Source organism: Manduca sexta, chromosome 8, assembly GCF_014839805.1.
Source record: "Manduca sexta isolate Smith_Timp_Sample1 chromosome 8, JHU_Msex_v1.0, whole genome shotgun sequence".
NCBI lineage: Eukaryota > Metazoa > Arthropoda > Insecta > Lepidoptera > Sphingidae > Manduca > Manduca sexta.
In genome coordinates, this window is record NC_051122.1 from 11,960,797 (window position 1) to 11,984,930 (window position 24,134).

The window sequence follows — 24,134 nt, forward strand, 5'->3', positions numbered from 1 at the left end:
AAAATTTTGGTGAAATCACTTTGAATTTCAAACTTGAATTAAATACTATTCCCATCACTATACACCACTTTTAAACTTCCCACTGTTTTCAACCAGGGATGTACCACTGCAATCCGTTCACTCAATCCGGGAATGTACACTCCGCGATGCGCGACCGCTGCCCGCGTCTGCGCCGTCGCCGAATGCGTTAACAGAATCGTGCGCAATCGTGATGCTGTAAGAGAGAAAGTTAACACAGAACCACACTTGGATGTGCGAGGTGCGGTGCCCGGTAATGGACTTTAAACGATGGTGGTTAGCGATGGTTATGAAATTATTATTGACAATAATGTCGACGATCAGTTTTAACAAGCGGTTCATAAGACTGAATGGTCTCTTACCGATGCTGGGTTAGGTTTGATTTTTGACACTAACTTTTATGATGATCATTCAAGTGACCTGGCTTGAGTCTTGAGCAAAATCTTTTTCTAGATAAAAATGTCATTATAATATTATCCGAGTTAAAAGTTACCTAGGCCATATTTGCAGCCCTAGCTTATACCTGTGTCATGAGGGAGAAACATACAAAACTATTAGAAGTATCTGCATTGATATCATTGACATTCAAGCGACTAAAAAAATTTGAATATATTAAGGGGATCGGACATTTGATATTGTAAATAACAAGCTATATTTTTGGTGCCTTAAGTGCGGCGCTGGTCCATCTTAGGTCCATTTATATTGCATCACGGACCTCAAAGGTCCGACGCGTCGTCTTAACCCAAATACATATTTACTCCACTTACACAATTTTTATCTCAAATTATACTTCGCTTGCAAAAATTCAGCCCACATCATGGCCATATTTGCAACTCATTAAATTAGAAATTAAAAATAATAAAAAAAATCGATACTGTGCGATACACAATACTGTGCACAGGAAGGTGGGGAGACAGCTGTGAAGATGGAGTGACGACATCATTCGGACGACCGGGAGGGACTGGTTGCAGAAAACCCAAGAACGCAATAGTTGACATAATATGGAAGAGGCCTTTACTTAGCATTGGGTAGATGAAGGCTGAAGAAGAAGATACGCAATAAATTAAGGCTAATAATATGCGGAGAATAGTCGTTCTTCAGTATCATCAATCAGTCTTTTAATTATTAGGACAGTTTCGATCGCCATATAAATAAATACGGCATTTTTTTACCTGTATGCCTATTAAAACTGTCCTTCGAATAGAACACTCAAAATTGCAAAAAGACGAATAATATGCCCAAGCAGCATAAACAGTCTTCATTACATTTCATAACTTGTTTAATTGTAATTATATTAAGCTTAATAATTAATTCCTGTAAGATAGCATCCCATTCTTTTTGCATATCATACCCTTAGTCACTGGAGGGTTACTGACAAAATTCGGCTCTTATTATAACGTGGTATACTCAGTATCTGTTACTAATTGTTTCCCAAACACCAAAAAATTGCAAAAAAGGATTATCCTTTTTTTTCTAGGTGTTAGTTATTGCTAGATCAGCTTCGTCTGAGTGAAGAAGGTTTCCAGGAATTACAGTCTCCCTCTACAGGATTTCGGGATAAAAAGTCACCTATATATTAATTGAAGAAGTATATTTTATATTATTCTGTATAGTTTGGTGCCAAATTTCATCCGAATGCATTGAACTATTTCTGCTCTGTGTAACCATCTTGCAAATGTCTTCACAATCTGTCGCATTTATAATGTCACTGGTATTGCTGGTGGTTTGATCTCTTTCTCAAAAATAAAACATCTGTCAAAAAATAACCTTCAAAAGGTAGTTTCTCAACTGTGAATTTCGAATGATTTACAAATACGTTAACGTTTCGTAATACTTATATGCAATATGCTAGGCAGGTCAAGGGTATTCGTTTAGTACTGACTGTTGAGATCTAGCGTCCCACAGCCTCAGTAATAGATAAGTTTATTAAATTATATTTTGTAAAATAAAGTCTAACCGTACCGGTAAGGTCTTAGATTAGTGACTTTATTGTTCTGTGGGTAAGGTAGTACTTAGTTTCTAACTAAACGAGGAATTTTTACATGAAAGTTTATATTCAAGTTTCATAAGTCTCTTTTTTACTATTCAACTTCCTTATGAACTTACTCATTCATTATTCAATAATGTTGGTGTCACAGGTACTTTAACTATTTCTATTTGCTGTTATCTTTAACATACATATCGATGCCTAAAAACTCAAAGATAACACCAGAGGCAGGATACCGACTACAATTTGTCCGGGTAGCAACCAACCGTCTCGGGACGTCACGTCCAGTGTATAATCAATAAGAGGTAACTATCCAGTCAAGAGGGACGCGACTTTCATCATTACTAATACAGTAACATATTTTACCAAAATTTAGAACTCCGCAGTGGCCATAATGGACGCATTAGGGACGACATAATTTATCTAACAGTATAAGATTAGCTTCAAGGCAATATACAAAGAAAACCTAAACGGTTAAAGAATTGTATATTTCCTTTGGTTTTCTATTACAATTGCCAGTTATGTTCGGAGAACGCAATAAGGAAAGGCGGGTAATAAAACGCCTTTAGTAAATTACAGCGGAACGCTTTTACAAACAGCTTGTGTGAAACGTACAATACGCGAAGTGCCCGGCCGTGGTCAGAAACAAAGCGGACAACGATTTCTTATTGATAGAACCGCCACGTATTTGTCACTTTGATTCAGTACTTAGTTGTTGGGCTGTGATTCGTGATATTTTGGGTAGGATATCCATGTCAGACAATTGATATTTGTGTGCGTTTATTTGTCACCAATATGTCTTTCCCACGTTATCGCACAAGACATATATAAAATTAGCGATTTTATTGACATTGGTACTATCAGCAGAGAATATATGTTTAGTGCCATTTTTCACCAAATATTTCCTTTTTTCTTTCTATATTACGTCAGTAAAAAGGTATATAATCGCTACTACACTAACCACGTCCTTACATCGAAGAACATTAAAAAAACCCGGCCGTGTTGAGCATTGCGAAAGAAAAAATAAAGGTTTAATTTAACTAAATTATAAGAAACCACAATTGTGAAAGTTCCTTCAAGTTTCAACACAATCTCATGATCATGCAATCAGTAATTACTGCGTAGAGTCGCAGGTTTGGATCCTGAGAGGGACTATATTTATCTCGGCTTCAGAGAGCATTATTTGTTAATGCTAGTTCGTATCATAAATATTTCTACCCTGGCGAGGTAAAGTTTGCGCCGAGATTGATGCAGTGTAGTCGAAACATTACTATGTTGACCGACAAAAGGAGGATTATGGCTTACTACTGGGCCCTCTGGGGAACAACATTTTTGTTTGCAAAACGTATTTACTTACGAAAAGGTAATTTGCTTTGGTAGGCAAACGAGGTAGCGGTCCGCCAGATGGTAAGCAGCATCCGCCGCCCCTGGGCTTTGCAATGCCAGAGACACAACTAAGCCGTTACCTACCTGAAGGTGAGCACTTTTTTAAAGCCTTGTTTAAAGAAGGGTAAGACATAGTACTCGAAAATCACCGATCACATCTTAAAAATAAAGCATATCTATTTGTAATTTTTTTAAGGTATTTCAGTAACAAAAACATCACAAACTGTCAAACATTTATTATATCAGTGGAATGACGATAAGATGGAGGCTTAAACTGAATCAGAAGACCAAGCAACTGACGGCTTAGTACCGCGTCACCTGATAATCTGACGAATTAGTGCCGTGTCAATTGACAATCTGACGGCATAGTATTGCGTCATGTCTGACGGCTTAATACTATGAGTTGGATTTAGTTAACGAAGATGACTGGGTTGTCCTCGGGCTCCGGGACGGCCTCGGGGCTCAGCGAGATGTTAGCGGTCTCTTCGATCCAACGGACGTAGCTGTTTACGGGCATGAGACCTACAGGAAATAAATAAGTTTATTTGTATATATTTTTTTAGGTTCATTTTCTATAATTATAAGCATGCCCCACGAATATTGTTAGTTTTACTATATTGTAGTATTAACGCCATGGATTTTTCGTATACTATTTTGTATTACAAAATTGAAACTGCGTAAACAAATATACGCTAATTCTTTCCTAAAATCTAGAATTTCCTAGATGTGTTGAAATTATAGTGTTAATATTGGAATTATAAGAAAATGACTATACAATCAGAACATTCACTGATTGGAAGTGGCGACTGGCGAAGCATGATACTAATATATTTATAAATACAGTCTGCAAATCGTTCTAATGAAAATGGGATTTTACGAAAGAGAAGCCGACAGGAATCGGCTTATAAGGACCCTTCGCCACTGCTGATTACATTTTTACACAATATTCTCTACTATGATTGTCATAATTTACAAATTCGGTCTAAAATTGTCATTAGCAGTATTTACTGCACTATAAGCACAGATCCACGCGTCGTATACCTTCTGAGAGTTTAGTGAGAGCTACTTACGAGCACCGTTGTCGCTGGAGGCTCCGACCACGACAGCGATCTGCACGCCGTCATTCACCACCGCTGCACCGATGTCGAACTGGAACAAACGCATACTAGGTACTAAACTATATTGACTATATTGACTAGTAACAGATACTGACAACTAACGTATTCTGACTATTATTATATACGTTATAAGTCAGGATTTAGGCCTTAGTCCACCACGCCGGCTTAGTACGGATTGGCAGACTTCTCATACCTTCGAAATTCTTGTAGAGAACTTCTCAAGTATGCAGGTTTCCTCACGATGTTTTCGATCACAATTAAAGCAAGTGATTATTCATACATAAATTTGGAAAAGTCAGAGGTGCGTGTCTTTGATTTTTGAACCTGCGGATATTCATCTCGGCATTCAGTTCCACTCCCAACTTGGCTATCGTCACTTTTTACTAACGTATACTGACTATTAACATATACTTCCTACGTCTCTTTTCAATCACAAGAAAACAGAACTGTTTAATGTATAAGTTGGTATTAAAACAGTGTGCACTTAGTGTTAATTGGTAAAAAAATATTTTTTTTAGTGAATCTGCGGATACATTGAGAGATTTAACAACTATTAAGAAATACCTTACCAAATTTAAAGGAATATGGAAATTAATAAGTGTATGTTTGACTCTCTATAACTAAGCTGTTTAAACATTAAAATTAATGAAGTTAAGGAACTGGAAATATTAATTGTCTACTAACATCCAACCTTCAGATCGACAGTAAAAATTAACCAACCAGGACAAAGTTTGTTGAGACGCTCACAAGTGAATTTGAAAGAAAGAAAAACTTTTATAATATAAGTACTTAAATATAAAACACGTCAACCTCTTGTCACACCATTTGATTGGTAAATTGTTACTACTATTCTAAGTTATGGATAAAGACCGTTTATTGAAAGGCCATTAGCTGGAATGTGTTAACAGCAAATTTAGGTAAAGTTTTACGCTACACCGCTCATGACGTGTCATAAAATATTACGTAAAACGAGCGGCTTCGTTGCGAAACTTATGTGGGACACTGTTTCTATACGCATTAATTTTATGAATGGACAATTTTATGCAGTATCGTACTACTAGATATTAGGAAGCATTTCTCGTGGTAAGTAAAGGTTTTACGATAAATTGTTTTCTAAAACTGATTTGATTTTAATATACTTTCAATAAGAATACAATAACACATGAAATTCGTTGATGTTTCATCCTCTCCCAGTGGCCGTCTTAAGCCGAAGTTCGTAACCCGTTGGGTTGCCCTTAGCATGGTTTCTTAATTTCCAAGGTTTGAGAGCGCCTAAAGTCCGGTGTGTTTGTATAAGCCGAGCCTTGACAGGCTAACAAATGTAAATCAGGTTAAAAAAATAGAAAAAAGCATCTTGCTTTCCCGTTAGTCAGTACATGCGGTGTATCAACACTCGGCGATCTAAATCTGTACTGTTGTTATAACTGGGAACGAATCTCTTGCTATATGGGACACAAAAGCAATCTCGAGTAATTTGCACGTAATCTATATAAGTACTCATACTATAAAACTAAAGAGTTTGTTTGAACGCACTAATCTCAGGAACCACTTAACCCATTTTAGCTACATTACTTTGATAGCTATAGGCTCTTTCCTAGGAAAATATTTATCCCAGAAAAACTGTTTTACGCTAGCAGAGCTGCAGGCAAGAGCTAGTTTTCAAAATATTTTGTTGTTTCCCAACCTTGCAATCCAATTTTTCACAATTTACCTAAACATGCTACCACAAGACAAAATGAGGTTATATAAAGCAGAAATAAAATACTTAATCATTATTACATAACTCTATCCACACGATCATAGTCTACTTAGCTGCATGTAAATCCAAGACAAAAATTTTTAGTGTTATATCATTATTTTAAACAGCGCCTTTCAAATTCATATCCTTGTGACTAATGAACTTTTAAACTGAGGTTTTGCAATACTCCTTTCTAATTTTTTTAATAGAGAGCGGGTACGATTCCCGCGTTGGAAATTATTGCCTCACATACAACTAGGTCCTTTATAACTATAGTTAGCAAATTCTTACTAGAAGACCGGGAGCCGTAGTTTAGCTGTAACTATAACGTAGGATTATATCCTCTTTGGTTTAAAATGGCCAGCTCGCGCTGACCATTGCGTCGTTGATATATTTGTTATGGCTGTCATTAATTGATTGTTGGATCGGACGGACGTTCACAATCTTTTCGCTAGCTATATTTTTGTGTTCTAATTATTTGTTAATTTGATTCAAATTATTCTCTTTTGTAAATTAGTACAGTTTTTGTGATAAGTAATAATTACTATTTTAGTTTTATGTTAATTTTTCTAATAAATAAATGTAAAAACCCTAAATCTATATTATATTTATACTAGCTTTTGCTCGCCGCTTCGCCCGCGTGAAGGAGGTTTTTTCCGACTTACTTGATATATATCGTTATATTATGACCAAATTATACAAAATCATTATAAATTGTAGTCTTTCTATTATTATGATGTATAACCAATATTACTGTAAAATTTCATCCAAATCCGTTTAGTAATTTTTTCGTGAAAGAGGATCAAACATACATCCATCCTCACAAACTTTCGCATTTATAATATTAGTAGGATTGATGAAATTTAATAGGTACGCAGGACGCTTGAAAAGGAAGAAAGGGGTCCTCCTTTTTTATTTGTCACAAATAGATTTTCAAGTGAAGCCAGGAATAAAAGCTAGTTTATATATATTGTTACCCACCTCGCTAACTTCTCCAGCGTCGCTTGAAGCGGAGAGTTTGCCATCTTCCTCAGACAAGGAGACGCCGAAGCAGCTCAGGGTCTCACCAGGAGCTGAAAAAAATCGACATGACTTATATAAAATTAATAACAACTTGACCAGGAAAATAAAAGACCTGCATTGGAGGCGCCACTTATGCATTTTAGTTTTAAAGTTAACGTTACCAGTATAGTAATTATTAAGATTAAGGTATTTTACCACAATCAGACGAGGTTTTTAATTTTATGGTCAGGCCATAATATATTTTAACCTAGGTAACCGCTAGCGAATCAATATAATATACGGACAAACACATGACATAACAACAAGTACGAGAATCAACTTTCTAGTGTACTTAATAGTATACTATTCTAAGTATCAAAATCGTGGCATTAATGTGTTTCCTCACATTGATATTATAGTAAGGTGCAGGTGGTAGGATATATTTTATATCCGCCTGAATAGCGACCAAAGTACACAAAGTATTGAAACCCTCCACAGTGGCCCGCATAAGTGAGTCGCGTTGCGGGCTCAGCCTGTGTATATCCGGTTCAAACAGGCCGGCATAATTGTATCGACTGCCGAGGGGTAATCATCTCTCGTCAATCGACGTTCTATTGGACCCCTCCTCCACTCCACTTACCATCAGCTGCAATAGGGTCACTGCTGTGTACATATAAAAAATGTGTACTCTGTGCCTTTCAGGGTAAAACACAATCTATTATTTCGATAAAAAAGATAATGAGAATTAAAGATAACGTCAACGTCACATATTATCTTTTAATCTGTATAATAATTTTAATTAGGTATTCTTATAACGCGATTTAATCAAATTATTCTGTCGAAAAATATTTATTTATCGATTTTTATTATTATTTGACTTCGATATTCATCCTTTAACAAATTTAATTTCGAAATTGGAACGTCGTTAACAAATTTCATATTTTGCAATGGCTACAAAGTTGAACTGTTTTGAAATAATAATTAACATAGTTAAGTGATGCTTTAGAGACGTTAGTTAACTTATTGCAATGTTTTACTTAGTTCACAAAACAGGGGTCGGTCAGCGTCGGTAAATAATTGCAAAACGTTAAAGGTCAATTTTCATTTAAATAGATAATGATCGATTATTTTTTTTATTGCTTTGAATAACGAGATGAGATTGCCGTTCGCCTGATAGTAAGTAATACGACCGTCCATAAACAGAAGAAACACCATCCAACATTTGAATTACAAAGTATTGTTTGGTATTCCACTGCGCTCGCCATCCTGAGACATGAGATGTTAAGTCTTATTATGTCCAGTTACACTGGCTACAATCCTTCAAACCGGAACACAACAGTGACTACACACTGCTGGTTGGCGACAGAAATACACATTGCGATGGTACCTACCCAGGCGTACTCTCATACAGACCTACCACCAGTAGAATTAGTTATTAGTCATCTTGATCACTACCGTAAAATCTCTAGCAAAAATGGACCAATTAGAATAAACTTTGTTTGACACGCTAACAGAAGAGTTGTTTTATTGGTTTACTCTAACCATTTTATTGTTTTACTTTTTTAGACTTAGGAGGCATACATTGGCTAGTGGCACCCAAACTAAGCTACGCTTGTATCTTGGGCTGCCATAATAAAGTAACAATATAAGTTAGCCGCAAGCAGAAATGAAATTTATAGTACTTAACTATGAGCTAAATAATTATAATATTAATTAAATTGTAGAAATTAAGTGAACAAACAAATCTAAGCGTATACTGGAACAAGTAACCATAACATGATCAGTAGAAAGTTTCTGTGCCAAGAGTTTATGTTTATGATCTAGTTGGCAAGGTGTATATGGAGAGGTTAACGCGTAATAAACTATAAGGATAGTTTATTGCAATCGGCCGACAGTCACGGAGTTAGATATTGCAATGTTTTAAAACTTAATAAGTTACCAGAGTCGTCTTCGCCGAAGCCGCAGAACCTGCCGGACGATGGGATGTCGCTGGACTGGGCCAGGCCGATGGGTGCGACGTTGTCTGTCAACAAATAATAAAAATGTTTAAAAACACACAACTACTTCCATCTATCTATGGCATCCAAAATAGGTAGCTGTTGAGGTATGTTATTGGCGATGTCTATAAGCAGAATGGTGTGCTTATTGTTAAACAGACCAGTAGGCATTTTATCTCCCTACATAGCTTATTAAAACACAAAATGTTTACATATGAGTATCTTAACGACACACATCCACGGAGAAGAAATCAAAATTACCTAATATGTTAGATAACAAAAGCTATTCATACAATGTTTCTTATTCATGTAATTATGCAATATTATTTATAACCAGATATAAGTAAAAATAGTTAGTTATTAGAAAGCTTTTGTACTAAGAAAAACAAATCTACGAACCATTAGCTAAGATCTTTAGTATAAAATTCTCAAAAGCTATTCTTTAATCATAACGGACTTTTAAAACCTCGTCATAAAAGATTTTAAATTCCCCAATTTAAGTTTGAAAAGTAAACTTCAAGTTTATGGGCTCTCAGAAATGTGTGTCAGGGTAAAAAATGCTCAGTCGCGGCGCCTAGCCGGCCAGCGCTTCATTCTCTGCCAAAACTTTGAAGTGGACCGCAATTGCACGCCTGATCCCATTACGGGAGATCTCTATTTGGGAAAAAAAAATTATTACTCGGATTTTATCGCAGACTTCAAGACACTGTGAGCTCATTCTGCGTAGATCGGACCACAAAACAAATAAAATTTAAAAAGTTGTATAATTGTAACATGTAGGTAGATATTGTAATTTTGACTTTGCGGATGAACAACACCTCAGTCCCCGTGACCATGAAGGCTGCATTATCTTCGAAACGTCAGGAGAAAACTAAAATAATTAAAACCGCGATAAAATCCGAAAAATAGTTTAATTTCAATGTCTAACATTCGCGTAAATATAAGAAATCATATTGGGAAAAAAAAAGTTTTAAAGGTTTAAAATCGATTCTTCGAACTATTATAAACTATCGAGTGTCTTTCTTATTATTTGAAGTGTCTACGAATGTTTACAAACTATATCTATTATTTTTTTTTTAGTAATATGTCATATAATAAATATGTAAATAATCAGCGTGATCAATAATGGTATCGTCTATCATATATTAAACGCAAGTTAGTGAATCCGAATGTTTCTGACAGTTCTATACACAACACAATGATGACTGGAGAATATTTATCTCAGCTTTATACTACCATTGTGATGAAAGAAAATCTCACATAGATGGTCATCGGCTTACACTTTCCACTACGATTCATAATCACGAGTTCCTTTAAAAATATTAACATACAATTTCTCAATACAATTAAGTAAGATCCGACATAAATATACAGTTTCTCCTCTACTTTCCATTGTACAAAATATATGCTGTAATATTATAATTTATAGGCTAAGCAGGAAAATAAACGATCCCACACATGTTGTAGTAAAATTATTAGTTATCAACCAAAACATGTCCATAATCGATAAAAATTGTAACAATAATCGATACTAAGCATGGCACATCTAAAATTTTACAAAGTATAATTTCTTGTCTGACTACGTCAACTTTAAAACGAAAAATCAAAAGTTCCCAAAGCAGGATTTTTACGTTCCTGGTCAGACTATAAGCGCCCCTAAAGGAAGGTTTTTACTTTCCTAATAACAAATACAATGCTGAAAATGTCGAACGGGACAAGCCCGAAACAGAACAGCGCCAAGTTCCAACAACTGTTTAATTAATTGAGCAATGGGTCCGCGGCCGGTTTTAATTGTCGCCGCGCGCCGTCGCTCAGTGCAGACCGCTATGAGCACTATCACACCACTCTATTTACTGAACGTTTCAATTATAACTTTAATTTGCGGATTATTGTCTTAGTAGAGGCTTTTTAAAATAAGATCGTTGTTCTTAATGCAGTAGAAGGAGAAATCAACATTACTTCGGCTAAAACAATAGTTAACATAGGTAATTTGAATGTCGGTAACACTTATTTAACTGTTATAGCTAAATGTAAATTCTGAAAATAAAAATCACACATACCCTAGAAAGAGATAGGTAACCAATTAGCTTTAATTTCGTAGAGCGTTGTCTCTATCAGTGACGAAGGTTTCTTATAATTCGATTCTTTCCGTCTTCCCTTGATGTTGAATTTTTGTAGAATCTTATTATAGTTAGAAAGATTTGTAGACCGCATTTATCCATATTAGTAATATGTTGTCTTGGGTTCCGTTTCGGAAATATCACCATTCGCCACTTGTCTCTATCACACAATCATACTCCATGTTATTTACTGCGCGATATTGTATTTTTTTTTAGAATCGGCGTTTATTAAACATTTTTAACTATTTTTGAAAGATTTTAGATGCACCAACGATGATTCTCGCTTCCCATCTCGTGTAATGTAATTCAATGATTATCCTTGTTAAAATATAACCCAACTTTGCTACTCACATATCAAAACCTTTACCCTTGAAGAAAACTATAATATCCATCAAAAATCCTCAAGACTTACCAACACTGTGGACAGCCCTGTTGATGCTGATAAGAGCGATGTCATTCTCTCCGGTCGCAGCGTTGTACTCAGGGTGGACCCTCACGGCGCTGGACTCTGTCACCAGGGAGGGGCTGATCACGTCAACGACTCCGTAGCGGATCCAGATGAAACGGGCGCTATGGACAATGTCGGTATATTGACTTAAATATTAAAGCACTCATAGATGAAAAAATATAGATAAAAACATAAAGTGACCTAAGAATTAAGGTTATACGTCATCGATTAATCTTGGAAAGAGATTCGTCTAAGTCAGGAGTGCTAGATATACTGGTTAAGGTTACATAGACATAATAATGCCTAACAAAAGAGACATTACCTAGAATTTATACTTAGACTACAGTATGCCATCATAAAATAGAGTTACCTTTGCCTGTGACCTGTGAGTGATTAGACAAAATATATCTAAAATTTGCAAGCCGTTGCCTAGATTAAAAAATGTCTCAACATTTTGTAAGCCGCTACCTAGATCATAATATATCTAAGATTTTGCAAGCCGCTGCCTAGATCATAATCTTTAATCCTCATCGTAAACCGTAGCCGTGTCAGGATAATAGTTCCATCGTTTGCGAAGGCCACGAGTCCATATTGTCTCTCGAATGTAAGCCAGCGAGAAAGTTAAGTTCAACCTCACGAATGACCCACTTTCAAACTGGTTTCATTCCTAGTTCGGTAACAAATTCGTCTGTGTTTGCTCTTATTCAACGCAATTAACGCTGTTTGCACAATCTTAAACGTAGATTCACTTTATGGATATATCCGGCTGTCGAATACAGCTTCTCTGGTAATCTATATATATAAAAATGAATCCCTATTTCCCTTGGTCACGCCATCACGCGTGAACGGCTGGACCGATTTCACTATTATTTTTTTGTTGTGTTTGTTATTGTCAGGAGAAGGTTTCATGGGAGAAAAAATTCAAAAAATTGCGCGGAAAATTAGAAAATTTAAGAAAACTTAACAAAAATATTAATTTTATATAACTGTCAATTGTTTGAGATAACTGTCAGCGATTGACAGAATGCGCGCTGCAAATTCATAGTTAAGACGGGACAACCTCTGTCGGGTCAACTAATATTAAATAAATATCATATATATTATAATTCTCTTTGATAAATATTATAGAGATGTCTCTAGAAAGAAATGTCTTTAGAATACTGAATGATGATTCCCTAAGGAGTATACATATTTAAATTTGACATACGGAGTAAAACTAAAAACAAATCTGTATAACAAATATAAATCAACAGCGAAGCAAGTGATGATGACTGTTGAAAACTGCATAGGTATACATGTTAAGGTGGTAAACACCTTTTATGGTATAATGTAGGTGTTCACGTAACTCTTTCCGGATTGTGTTTGGTGTAATTCCATGTTGTAATTCGTAACTAACTTAATATTCAATGATACTCTCTTACAAATGTATGAGCGCCTATGTTTCTGTTAACTATAAATCTGGTTAACACACACCGAGCCTTTGTCCTCGATGGGGTAGGCAGAGGCTTACTAGGACATCCACTTTTCGCCATGTGTATCTTCCCATGATACGATAAGAGGCGACTCTTGCGACAAATCGGGCACGAATTCCAATTTCCGGACTGATTCTGAGCAGCAAAACCTAATCTCATTTCCCAATCTGGGATTCAAACCCATGATCACTGAGGGGCGGCGTACCGCACACGCAATACAATTCTTACTTCGGCAGTCAAATCTGTTAATTACATTGTTGATTATACGCACTCTGAAAGGCAGCTGGCGGAGGTGAGGACCCATCTTTGGTCAATAAGAGAACCGGCGCAGGTGTTCAACAGGCCACTGGTGGAGACGGCAATGCGCAGGTGCACCAGCCAGGGGTTCTCGCCCAGGGCGGCTGCGGATTTGGTGCCTGGGAAGGTAATATTTACTAAATAAGTATTGTTGTGGATTGATGCTAAAGTGACTCCGTTACGCCTGATTTTGTGACGTCATAGGGTAACGATTGACGTGAGATGACTATAAGATACAGCGTCAGAAAAAGTTGCATTTCAATATCTAATATGTTTAAAAAGTTGCATCTTATTTCATTAATTATGAGAAAAATAAAAACAAATATCCATAACCACTTTATACCTCTCTACAGACCTATATAGATTTAGAAAAGTAAAAAATATTTTATTTATATTTTCTGACTGCGATTTATATTAATACTTTAAAAAAAATACGATTTGTAGGAAATATATAAAATAATAAATACTTAAAAAGTATTTGTAGTCATCACAATACCTACATTAAAAACAATAACAGTTAACAGGATTACCCACCGCAAGTGACCGGAAATAAAGATTTCTCCTCCATCAGTACATTGGTTCGGCGTAGAATTTTACTCCTAGTTTTTTTTTTTCTAAGTAAAAGCATATGAAAGATCAAATTGAATTCCAGGTTTGAAAAGTAACAGGTGGAGACATACCCATGCCCTGCAGGGGACGGTTATCTCACTGGTTACACGGATAGATACTCAGTGCACTGAGAAAAGGACAATTTAGTTGCTATTAATGTTAGATAAGTACTCACTTTGAACACCAGCACTGCGGCCCTGTAAAAAAAACATTTATAAGCAAATATTAAAAAAAAATAAGGTTAATACAATAAATAGACTCAAAATCAAATCAAATTATTTATTTGTAAGCATAGATAGTTTACAGGTGTTATAGTAATGCATACAACAACAAGACTAAAAATTGTACCCCCCCTTCTCTCCCCATGAAGATAAAACCGTGAACTTACATCATTAACCTTCTAAATAGATGCTAAGTTCGATTAGGTACCAGCACAAAACCTGACTTTGATAATAACATTAGATTTTTACCTAAGCACCGGATTAATTTAAAATTTTAATAATTTATTATCAATAGAATTATAATATATCAATTGAATGATTACAATTGATACTTTGGTTGAAAGAAAACAGATAAACAATATCAAATACAAGATATACAAGATGGATTGACTCGTAGATACGATAACAATCGTGTTTTGTAAGGGTACTTTGATTAATATGCCTAAATCAGTTAGATTAATTATAATATATGAATATCGCTTATATAATTAGTATTTGTATATAGTATATTCCCAGAATATTCTGGAAAGAAATCTCGACGTACACAAAAAGTGCAAAATCTTTGCAAACTATGCCTTGACAAGAAATTTACAGCAGTGATAAATAAAGAAGGTAACTCTAATGTATGCTTTAGAAAAAGAATTTCCACTGGCACTTAGTAAAAAGTATAAAGTAACTTGGTAACGTTTAACCCCGTCGTTAAAGATAGTTTTCAAATATGTTTTGTTAATGTGCAAACTTAAATGTAACTCTTTACTAGATAAGACGCACATAACGGTAATATTATTCCCCGGAGGCAATTCTTGTGCACTCGGTCTCCACACCGAATGCACACCCACATAGGGGGATATTTGTCGCAGCTGGCACACAGTTCAGCGTGTATACATCATAGTTGCCAATTCACATTCGGAGGTTTCCCCAGGTGTTAACTACAGATAGATACCCAAAAAAACGGCATCATTATCACAGTTATCCTTTTAATAAGGCAAGAGGAGTGCACGTTGTTGCCAGATACCACCCGTAAAATGGGCGCCACGAAATTCAAATTCATTGACATCGAATTAATCCATTCGTCACATCTACTAAAGCACAAACTGAGAGAAACAGAGCTAAGCTTTGATTCGAAAGAATTTTGATATTACCCAACAACCCCTAAATATCTCCAATCTTTATGGCTGTGAAGACTTGGTAGTATCCATAGGAGACAGGGCGTCCACCTCCATGGATCTGGCTAATACTTTCATGGAACATACTACATCTCATGCACTTTGTCCAAGCTACTGCGAAGGGGCTAACTTTGATATGATTGGAAAAACTTCGCGACGTGTACAATGATATGATATGATAATACAAAGGCACACGTGCTAACAGAAATCCTATCGGTACCCACATGAAATTCATATAGGTCTAAACAAATCATTCCCTCCCACTCCTTCCTTTTAACTAAAGATCATTCCTAGAATAAACTTTCTGAGTTAGCTCACGTAACTTGTAGTAAGGTAACGGAACCACTAATGGCCCACTTAATTTTAAAATCTTCATAAAATTGTTTCACGTAAAATATAAAGATTTTTTTAATTGTATTGCAATATACCACCAAATATATATTAAAAAAAACTATAATAAAGGTACTAAAAGATTATACAATATTAACTTAAAGAAAGCAACATGGATGGTGTGCCATTTAGGGAACCGTGTTATCTTCGGTCACACTGGCTTACTATAGATTCGAAATGAGTCATTTTGTCTGAACTATTTTCATACTCATCATCGTCTTTGAAATCATACATAGTTCGATCTAAAGTAAACTTTGATTGCTCTGTCTAGGGATCGAACCAAGAACCAAGGTAATTTGATTATAAGTTTTCCCATCTTACCTGAACAGCGGCGAAAATGCACAAGAGAATAATAGCAAAAGCCTTCATTTCGTCACTCACAAGCAACAATTGAACACTTACCCTCTTCCAACATCATATTAATTAGTTCTTTATCAACGATTGCACGCGTCAAAATATAATCTTGTGATAATATGTAAGATTAATTTTAGATTCATTCCTAATTTTTATGTTAATCCTTTGATAATACGAAACGCCTACGGGTAAAAAACCCAATTGTAGATTGATTACGATTATATTCAAAGCTAGTTTTTAGATCTGCATCATTGCGATTTTAATGGGATAACTAAGGGAATGATGGTATGGTGCGCTGATACTGGTAATAGACCATACGCGAAAATAAACAATTTTTATTTTATTTTTTAAATTTTCCGTTATTTTCAATGAACAATCCCAATCGCTTTTTTCGATCTATCTCAAAAATAGACCAATCACAACAAAGTATTTTTTGACACACTTACAAATGACATTTTGATTGGTTCATTCTCAAAATCGGATTGAAGATTGAGATTGAGATCGTTAATTAAAAACGGCTGTTATAGTTAGGGAAACTCTTGATTTCATGGTAGGTATTTGTATAAAAGACATTGAACTGTGCCTGAATGTATAATTTTTTAAGAAAGATAAGGAGTTTGCGAGTGTTGCATATAGGTTACATACTTTCAATAAAACAATTAAGTATTTAGAATGGTTATTCTATCGTTAATAATATGTTATTAAAACAAAGATTACTCCATGTTCAGGGGATCAGGACCCTCAACAATAAGGAAAATGATGCAATGAGAAGAATTCTTTAGCTAACCCTGAACCAACTCATTTAGACTTTCTTTATTCAACGTATGAAGAATTTTTAGCATCCCTGGTGGAAGTCACTCATATGTAGGGAGTCCGTCTGGGTAGGTACCATTTCAACGTCTATTTCTGCCGCCAAGCAGCAGTGTGTAGTCACTGTTGTATTTCTGTTTGAAGAACATTGTAGCCAGTGTAACTACTGGACATAATAATTAACACCTCATGTCTCAGACGAGCGCAGTGAAATACCAAACAATACTTTGTAATTCAATTCGATCATGTTTCTACTGTTTGTGGGCGGTTGTATCGCTTACCATCAGGAGAACGGCAAGCTCATCTCGTCATTCAAAGTAATAATAAAAAAAACAGATAACGCAATTGAACGTTAGTCTGAAGAATTAAACGTTTGTCTCTCGGTCATATTCCATTCTTATTTCTTAATACACCGAAATGAATTAATACCCTCTATTCAATAAAAGCCATTCTATAAACTCGCTCCTAATTATCAACTTTATTTCTGAATTGCATATAAGGGCGAAATATTAAATACCTACATTTAACACAAACACGAATCTCTTTCTCATTATTAATACAGCTTTCCGGTAGAGATAAGCAATCATCGATCGCCGCACGGTACCATTAATGATTCTAATCAGATACTGCCACGGAAAACACGTTATACTCTTATTAATTAAGTTTTCTGCCTACCGAGTTCTGCTACTGGAGTAGTGAATTTTGTAAAGATAATATTTTCATTGTATTTATATATTTGTCGTAAAGCAGTAGGAATGTATTCGTTAGTTTTAATTCACTTGTCACTCCCTCAATAACGATTTTTACCCAAAAAAAGAGGTAGACAGAGGGGCAACTAGTGCACACACTTTTCGCGGCGTGTATTCCGTCTCGTATAATGTGGTTTGGGCATTTAGAGAAGACGGATGATAGGAGCCTGACAAAGAGGATTTATTAAGCGAATATGGATGGAAGAGCCGGTGGGGGTCGATCGCACTGAACCTTCGAATGTCAGATACCCGGAACCAGCGGGAATGCATGAAAAGATTAATGGTGGAGGAAGTGAAAGACGTATGCCAGAATCGTGCAAAGTGACAATCCATAGTCCCTGCCTACCCCTGTAGGATAGAGGCGTACTTTGTGTATAACAGGGGCGGCCTATCGCCATGTTGAACACAAATTACGCATGACTACCCGGGATTCTAATCTTAAAGCGGTGATGATACTTTGCACGCAACGGTATTTTTTTAAAGAAATTATATTCTGCTTCAACATCCATGCACCCGCCCCTAACTACGTCTGTGGCTTTCGGGATCGTTTATTTCGGCCGTTAGATTATAAAACGGCTAGACCAAAATAAAAAACATTGCATTATACACTTTATTAGCACTATAAATCCTTAGGGCTCCTTGACCAGGATTTACTCGCGCCTTCCTTCGGCAGTGACCAACTCTTCGACCTTTCCCTGGAAGATTTCCTTGGCGACTCTCTCCTGGGCTTTTCTGATGTGTTTTGGGTTTTGTCTTTGCCCCCCTTCGGTGTCACTGAGCGATGTTTGTCAGACGACCTTGACCTAGACCTGTGGTCGGCTGTCCTTGAGCGTCTGCGTGACTTCGACCGGGAGCGACTGATCGGACTCCTGGAATGTATATCTTATTGAATTTGTAGACTAGCAGACTATGCTTATAAGGCTTGCTATGCTGCCACAAATTTTGCATATTTATTTAGCTTGCACATAATCAGTCTTACTTATATACTTGTTTTAGCGTTAAGAGGTGGTTAAGAATTTCTTAAATAGCTGTCAAAAACATCACCTGGCTTCCTAGTTTAAACCTTATTAAGAGGCAAGATGGCAAGTTTTGATTTACAGCTGATCGAGTAAATTTATGTTTTATCTTAGCATAGCTCTGCGAAAATTTTATAAGTAAGACTGATAGTCATCAAATTGATATAAATTTTAAGATAACATTTACTTATACGAACTTTAAATTCTTCTTTTTATAACATTGTAGGTGTCAATGTGAGATGGAAACCATTTAACATCAAATGGCCTCTATTCGATTGTCTGCATAAACCTTTATTTAAGATAAATATTGTACCTCGTCCTGCGACTCCTAGACCGTGATCGCCTGGAGCGGTCGCGTCGACTGCGGCTGCGCTCCCTTCGGCGTGAGCGCGACCGCGAACGCGTGTACGAACGTCGCCGCGATCGAGAGCATGAGCGCGATCGCGTCCGCGAACGTGTGTACGAACGGCGCCGCGACCGAGATCGGGAACGCGAACGCGATCTTGAACGATCGTCATGCTCGTTACGACCCTCGTTTTCTGTCAGTCTTTTGAAATACCTGTAGGAAATATTTTTGTGTATAATACTTACTTTCATATAAAAATATTTCAGAAGAGGACAAATATCTTAACAGCTTAACAAAATATATTCTTAAGGTTATAGCTTAAGGTCCATTTTTCATACATTTTGTTTCACCTTTAATCTGGGTAACTAAACAAGTATTGACAAGTAAAGAATTTAAATTCACGTCTAGTTAGTGATTAGTTCTCGCAGTTGAAAGAAAAATGTAAAAATAATTAATATGCATGGATATTTCGGCCTTTAAAATTTAATACGACGAATTTAAATTCTTTACTTGTCAATACTTGTTTAGTTACCCAGATTAAAGGTGAAACAAAATGTATGAAAATTGGACCTTAAGCTATAACCTTAACATATAATTTTGGAAATTCATGAAAATTTATATTTTGAGACTGAAAATCATTTTCCAAAACGGAGTAAGCTACCTAGTAGGTACCTCAATAAGGTAATTTTCAAATATGATTCCCCCTTACTTGTAGTACTGGTGCGATGCGTCGGGTCCGTCGAAGTAGGGCATGCGGCAGCCCCTGCCCCTCCCGCCGCGGCCGCCCCGGCCCCGCGCCCGCCGCGAGTACTCCGCGCCGTAGTACGCGCCGCGCATCGGGTAGTACAGCGACGCTGACAACACACCACGTACAACACACCACTCAGCGGACATGTACTTAATGTTGTTCAACGAACTTAATATCAGTAATTACCATTTTAAAAGTTAAATATATCCATTTTTTTTTTGCATTGAATGTCCAGACGAGCTTGCCTTTCGCCTGATAGTAAGCGATACGACCGCCCATGAACAGTAGAAACACCATCCAACACCTTAAATTACAAGGTGTTGGATAGTGAAATTAAATGTGGATTAGTGGATAAAATTATTATTATATTTTTATTACTACTTCATACATACTATACTTTATACTTCCAAAATCGCTATATTTATATTTTTGGCACAGCTCACCCAATTCAATGCGAAATTAAAAGCTACAACACAGGAAAAGAAATTTAAGTATACCTCGCTAAAATATTCCAAGCATTATATATGAAGAATAGACCAAACTACTTTATGAATACTTTTAAAATACGTTCCACGGAATGAAATATATATATATTTAATAGTAAAATAACAGTATTGATACTCATACTTTGCGGCGCATACGGATACCCCGGCGGCGGTACGGCGGCGTACGGCGGCAAGAACCCGAAGCTGTAAGGCCCAGGCACTCCGTACATGGCTGGAATAAAAACAAAATAATATGACATAAGCAAAGTTCAGATTAGCAAGATAAAGAAGTTATCTTCCGCAAGATTTTTACCGCATAAACAGCCATGGCATGCTAACTTCCAGCAGGCCGGCATAATTGTGTCGACTGTGGAAGGGTAATCATCTCTCATCAGTCGACATTCTATTGGACCCACTCCACTTACCATCAGTCTCAGTGGGATAAATATGCCATGGCCATATAAAAAAAATGATCAATCTGTAAAATTTTGTATGAGGGGCGAAAGTGAAATAGAAATGAAAAATGTGTGCCAGAATTGGACAGAGTGGAAAGTCGTAGTCTCTGCCTACCCCCATAGTATAACGGCATAATATACAGGTACCTGCAGCTTGTTCCGGTGTGGTCAATTTCTCAACTTTAATCCTCTTGTAGTTTCTAGAGTCATCGGAAGACACTGAACTTATTGAAGAGTCCCGTTTTGGTTTCTTTGTCTCTAACGCTGAACGAATTACTATGCGACCTGAAAACAAAGTTATTTGGTGTTAACTATGCATTTAGACTGATTTAAAATTTATTGCTATGGTTTGCAAGCAGATAGGCCATGATTATAATTAATGAAATCATTTGTCAGTCGAAATGAGACCACTTACCATCAGGTGCACTGGGAACACTTTGTCATACTTGTATAAATAAAAATTAAAATGATAATCAAATATGCACACAATACTAGTGACAGATAATGTCGGTCTTGTAGCACTTACACTTACTAAAAAAGTATTGCGTTGATTTTTCTAGGAAAGTAGTTACCGCATAGACCCATTGAGCTATAATGACATGTCAAATTGTAGAAATATCATGATTCAATTTACCATCAAGAGCACTCCTCAAGTTGTTCCTCTGGGCTTCGACAGCCTCCTCCTGCTGCCGTTTATACTTGGCGACAATGCGCGCCCTCATGGACCTCTCGCCCGCGCCGTAATACCGTTCTGCGTGGGCGCCATTGCGTTGCAGCTCGGGACGGAGCTGGAAATACAACTCTGATAATATCTCATTATATGACGTAACATAAAAGAAGTAAAAGTGAAAGTGATTTGCAATAAACTTCTAATAAGAATCCATACTTATATAAAGCTGAAGAGTTTTTTTGAATATGCTAATCTCAGAAGCTACTAACAGATTTGGATTTTTTGTTTTCACTAATACAAAACTATATTACTCTTCATTGCTATAATCTACTTTTATCTTTGGAAAATATATATCCTGGAATAACTTTTTCACACAGGCAGAGCCACAAGGAAAAGCTATAATAGAATGATTTTATCAGTGAAATTACAGAGTGAGTGATTTTTAATACTATGAAAAATATTTGATTATAATTTAGCAGATCATGATTACCTATTGGCCATACAGATGAATGAATGAAAGAGCCCTTTATTCGGAGAAAGCTATAATAAAGTTACCTTAACGTAACATAATAATATTAATTTGTATTTAATTATCATTGTAATTTATTATATTTCAAAATTATAATTTAGACATATTTTTTCACCTTGTACTGATACCAATTAAACACAAATAATACCTCTATTCTCTTAAAGAGCTCTTCAATAAGCCGAACTGCTTGCAGCTTCTTCTGCACCTTCAACAATTTCTTCTGTTCCTCAGCAACCTTGCTGTTGAGGTCCACATTGTCCCTCTCCATCAGTTTGGCGAGCTGCTTCTTTTTTCTCCTCTCTTCTCTTTCCCTCATCTTGAGCAGTTTCTCCCGTTCCGATTGCTCATACTTATGTCTTAAAGAGTGAAAAATTATTCGTGAGATTGTTTCTTTTTGTCTGGAATTAAATATGTGACTAGTGGCCAGACTGCTTAGTTTCTTATTAGACAAAATAAAATAATATCAGAGTTTAAATGTTGGTCACTTAGAATTCATAGATTTAATACAATATTAGCTAATATTCCATACAGTTTTTTTTTAATGCGGTTTGAGTGTTACCATTAGTGTAGGACAGGTGTAGAATTTACTATTGGAAAAGCATTAATACATTTCAAAAGCATTTTTTTATACAATCAGCTTAAATAATTTTTAAATAAGTCATTATACCTTTCTTTGGCTTCCCTTCTAGCAATTCTCTCTTTCTCATCTTTTTCCTCTTCTTCCTTAGCCTTCTGTCGCGACGCGAGTCTCTCGCGTACAATAGCTCTGCGTTTAACAGCTGCATCTGTCATATGCTTTGTTTTGTCAAAGTCTACTCTAATGCTGCACCACTGTGATATGTCATTGCCTTTCCGCAATAACTTCTTCCCTCGCAGTGCGTCCATACAACGGACAAAGCTTACATATTCATTATACTGGATGTACCCTTCAAAATAAAGGGACGCTTCTTGTGGAGGTATTGAGATGCCCCTCATAGCAGATTTCATCTGCATTCGGAATGGATCAGCAGCCGGTACATCCACTTGACGTATCGAACCATACTTCTCAAAAGCTTTCTTAAATATATTTTCAGATGGTGGTGCATCATCATCTAGATCTCTCTCGGGCACAAACCAACGAATTGGTAAGTTGGTGATGTGTACTGTGTCTGGACGTTCACCCGGCTTCATCTCGTCCATGTCTGTCGCGTCTCGGAAGAACGAATCCCATGAGTGCCTGCTTGGGAAGTCAGACTTGGCTTCAGACACCCTGACTTTGAGCGGGTCAGGGTAGTCATTCAACTGCACAACCCGATCGTCGAGCCTGGCCAAAACCCGGTCCAGTTTGTCTCGACTCTCGAGCTCCGCGTCAAATCTTATCACTTCAGAACTATGCTTGGACACTTTGAGTATAGAAAAATTTTCAGGTTGGATCATTTTTCGAAGTTTCTCCATGAGATCCCAGTTGGAGATGGACTTGCCGTGGACCTTGTGTGAGGGGAGCTGGACAGAAATGTTTAGCTTTGCAAATGATTTAAGGTACAAACGCTGTGGCAGGTACAGCGCCACCGCGTCTGAAGTGTCCCTACATACTTGGATACTCATTATGTACAATGTACGCCCTAACACTTACAAACTAATGAAATACAATGGAAAACAAACGAAAACAATACAATGAAATGAGAACTCTAATCAATTAATTCATAAGAAAACAATTCTGTAAAGAAATGACCGTAATGTATATTGATGGGTGTCATGAGGGCCAGGCGAAGTCACTGTCTAGGGAAAGAAGTCACTGTATCAGGAGTTGTTATTTTTATTCAATTTTAATAATTTGCTAAGTTTTCTAATTTCTTTTAGTTAATTTTCTCTTGTTCTATAATTTTGCACTTGAAAGTATTTGACAGAAAAAACAATATGTCAGACAGCTTGAGGTTACAATTTTAAAATCGCATTGTGGAAAAGGCAAACGTGGTCTAATTATTCAGCCTACATAAATAAAATATATGTACTAAATCTATGAA

General features: G+C 36.4%; 2 protein-coding genes across 4 annotated transcripts; both read right to left on the bottom strand.

Annotated features, from left to right (window-relative positions):
* Positions 1-3,612: 3,612 nt before the first annotated feature.
* Positions 3,613-16,404, bottom strand: LOC115447871 (serine protease 28). Its single transcript, XM_030175127.2, has 8 exons — positions 16,291-16,404; positions 14,368-14,389; positions 13,558-13,702; positions 11,779-11,936; positions 9,189-9,272; positions 7,229-7,320; positions 4,462-4,540; positions 3,613-3,913 (listed from the first exon to the last, which is right to left on the bottom strand). The coding sequence occupies exons 1-8, from the start codon at positions 16,336-16,338 to the stop codon at positions 3,801-3,803; spliced, it is 741 nt and encodes a 246-aa protein (XP_030030987.2). The 5' UTR covers positions 16,339-16,404; the 3' UTR covers positions 3,613-3,800.
* A 2,070-nt stretch (positions 16,405-18,474) lies between these two features.
* On the bottom strand, positions 18,475-24,044 carry LOC115447869 (A-kinase anchor protein 17A). Of its 3 annotated transcripts, XM_030175125.2 has the most exons (9): positions 23,843-24,044; positions 22,799-23,613; positions 22,280-22,529; positions 21,567-21,720; positions 21,080-21,217; positions 20,620-20,709; positions 19,954-20,098; positions 19,212-19,457; positions 18,475-18,751 (listed from the first exon to the last, which is right to left on the bottom strand). In XM_030175125.2, the coding sequence occupies exons 2-9, from the start codon at positions 23,563-23,565 to the stop codon at positions 18,502-18,504; spliced, it is 2,040 nt and encodes a 679-aa protein (XP_030030985.2). In that variant the 5' UTR covers positions 23,566-23,613; positions 23,843-24,044; the 3' UTR covers positions 18,475-18,501. The 3 variants fall into 3 exon arrangements, with proteins under 3 accessions (XP_030030985.2, XP_030030981.2, XP_030030983.2); XM_030175121.2 differs by having other exon boundaries at positions 22,799-24,044; XM_030175123.2 differs by having other exon boundaries at positions 22,280-22,487; positions 22,799-24,042.
* Positions 24,045-24,134: the final 90 nt, after the last annotated feature.

Coding starts and splice junctions, on each gene's coding strand:
- LOC115447871 (XM_030175127.2), bottom strand. CDS start 16,338: ATGAAGGCTTTTGCTATTATTCTCTTGTGCATTTTCGCCGCTGTTCAG. Junction 13,703..14,367: donor CCGCAGTGCTGGTGTTCAAA/GTGAGTACTTAT, acceptor TTACCTTCCCAG/GCACCAAATCCGCAGCCGCC. Junction 3,914..4,461: donor CTCCAGCGACAACGGTGCTC/GTAAGTAGCTCT, acceptor TATTTCCTGTAG/GTCTCATGCCCGTAAACAGC.
- LOC115447869 (XM_030175121.2), bottom strand. CDS start 23,715: ATGAGTATCCAAGTATGTAGGGACACTTCAGACGCGGTGGCGCTGTAC. Junction 19,458..19,953: donor GCATCGCACCAGTACTACAA/GTAAGGGGGAAT, acceptor TATTTCCTACAG/GTATTTCAAAAGACTGACAG. Junction 18,752..19,211: donor TCTAGGAGTCGCAGGACGAG/GTACAATATTTA, acceptor TATACATTCCAG/GAGTCCGATCAGTCGCTCCC.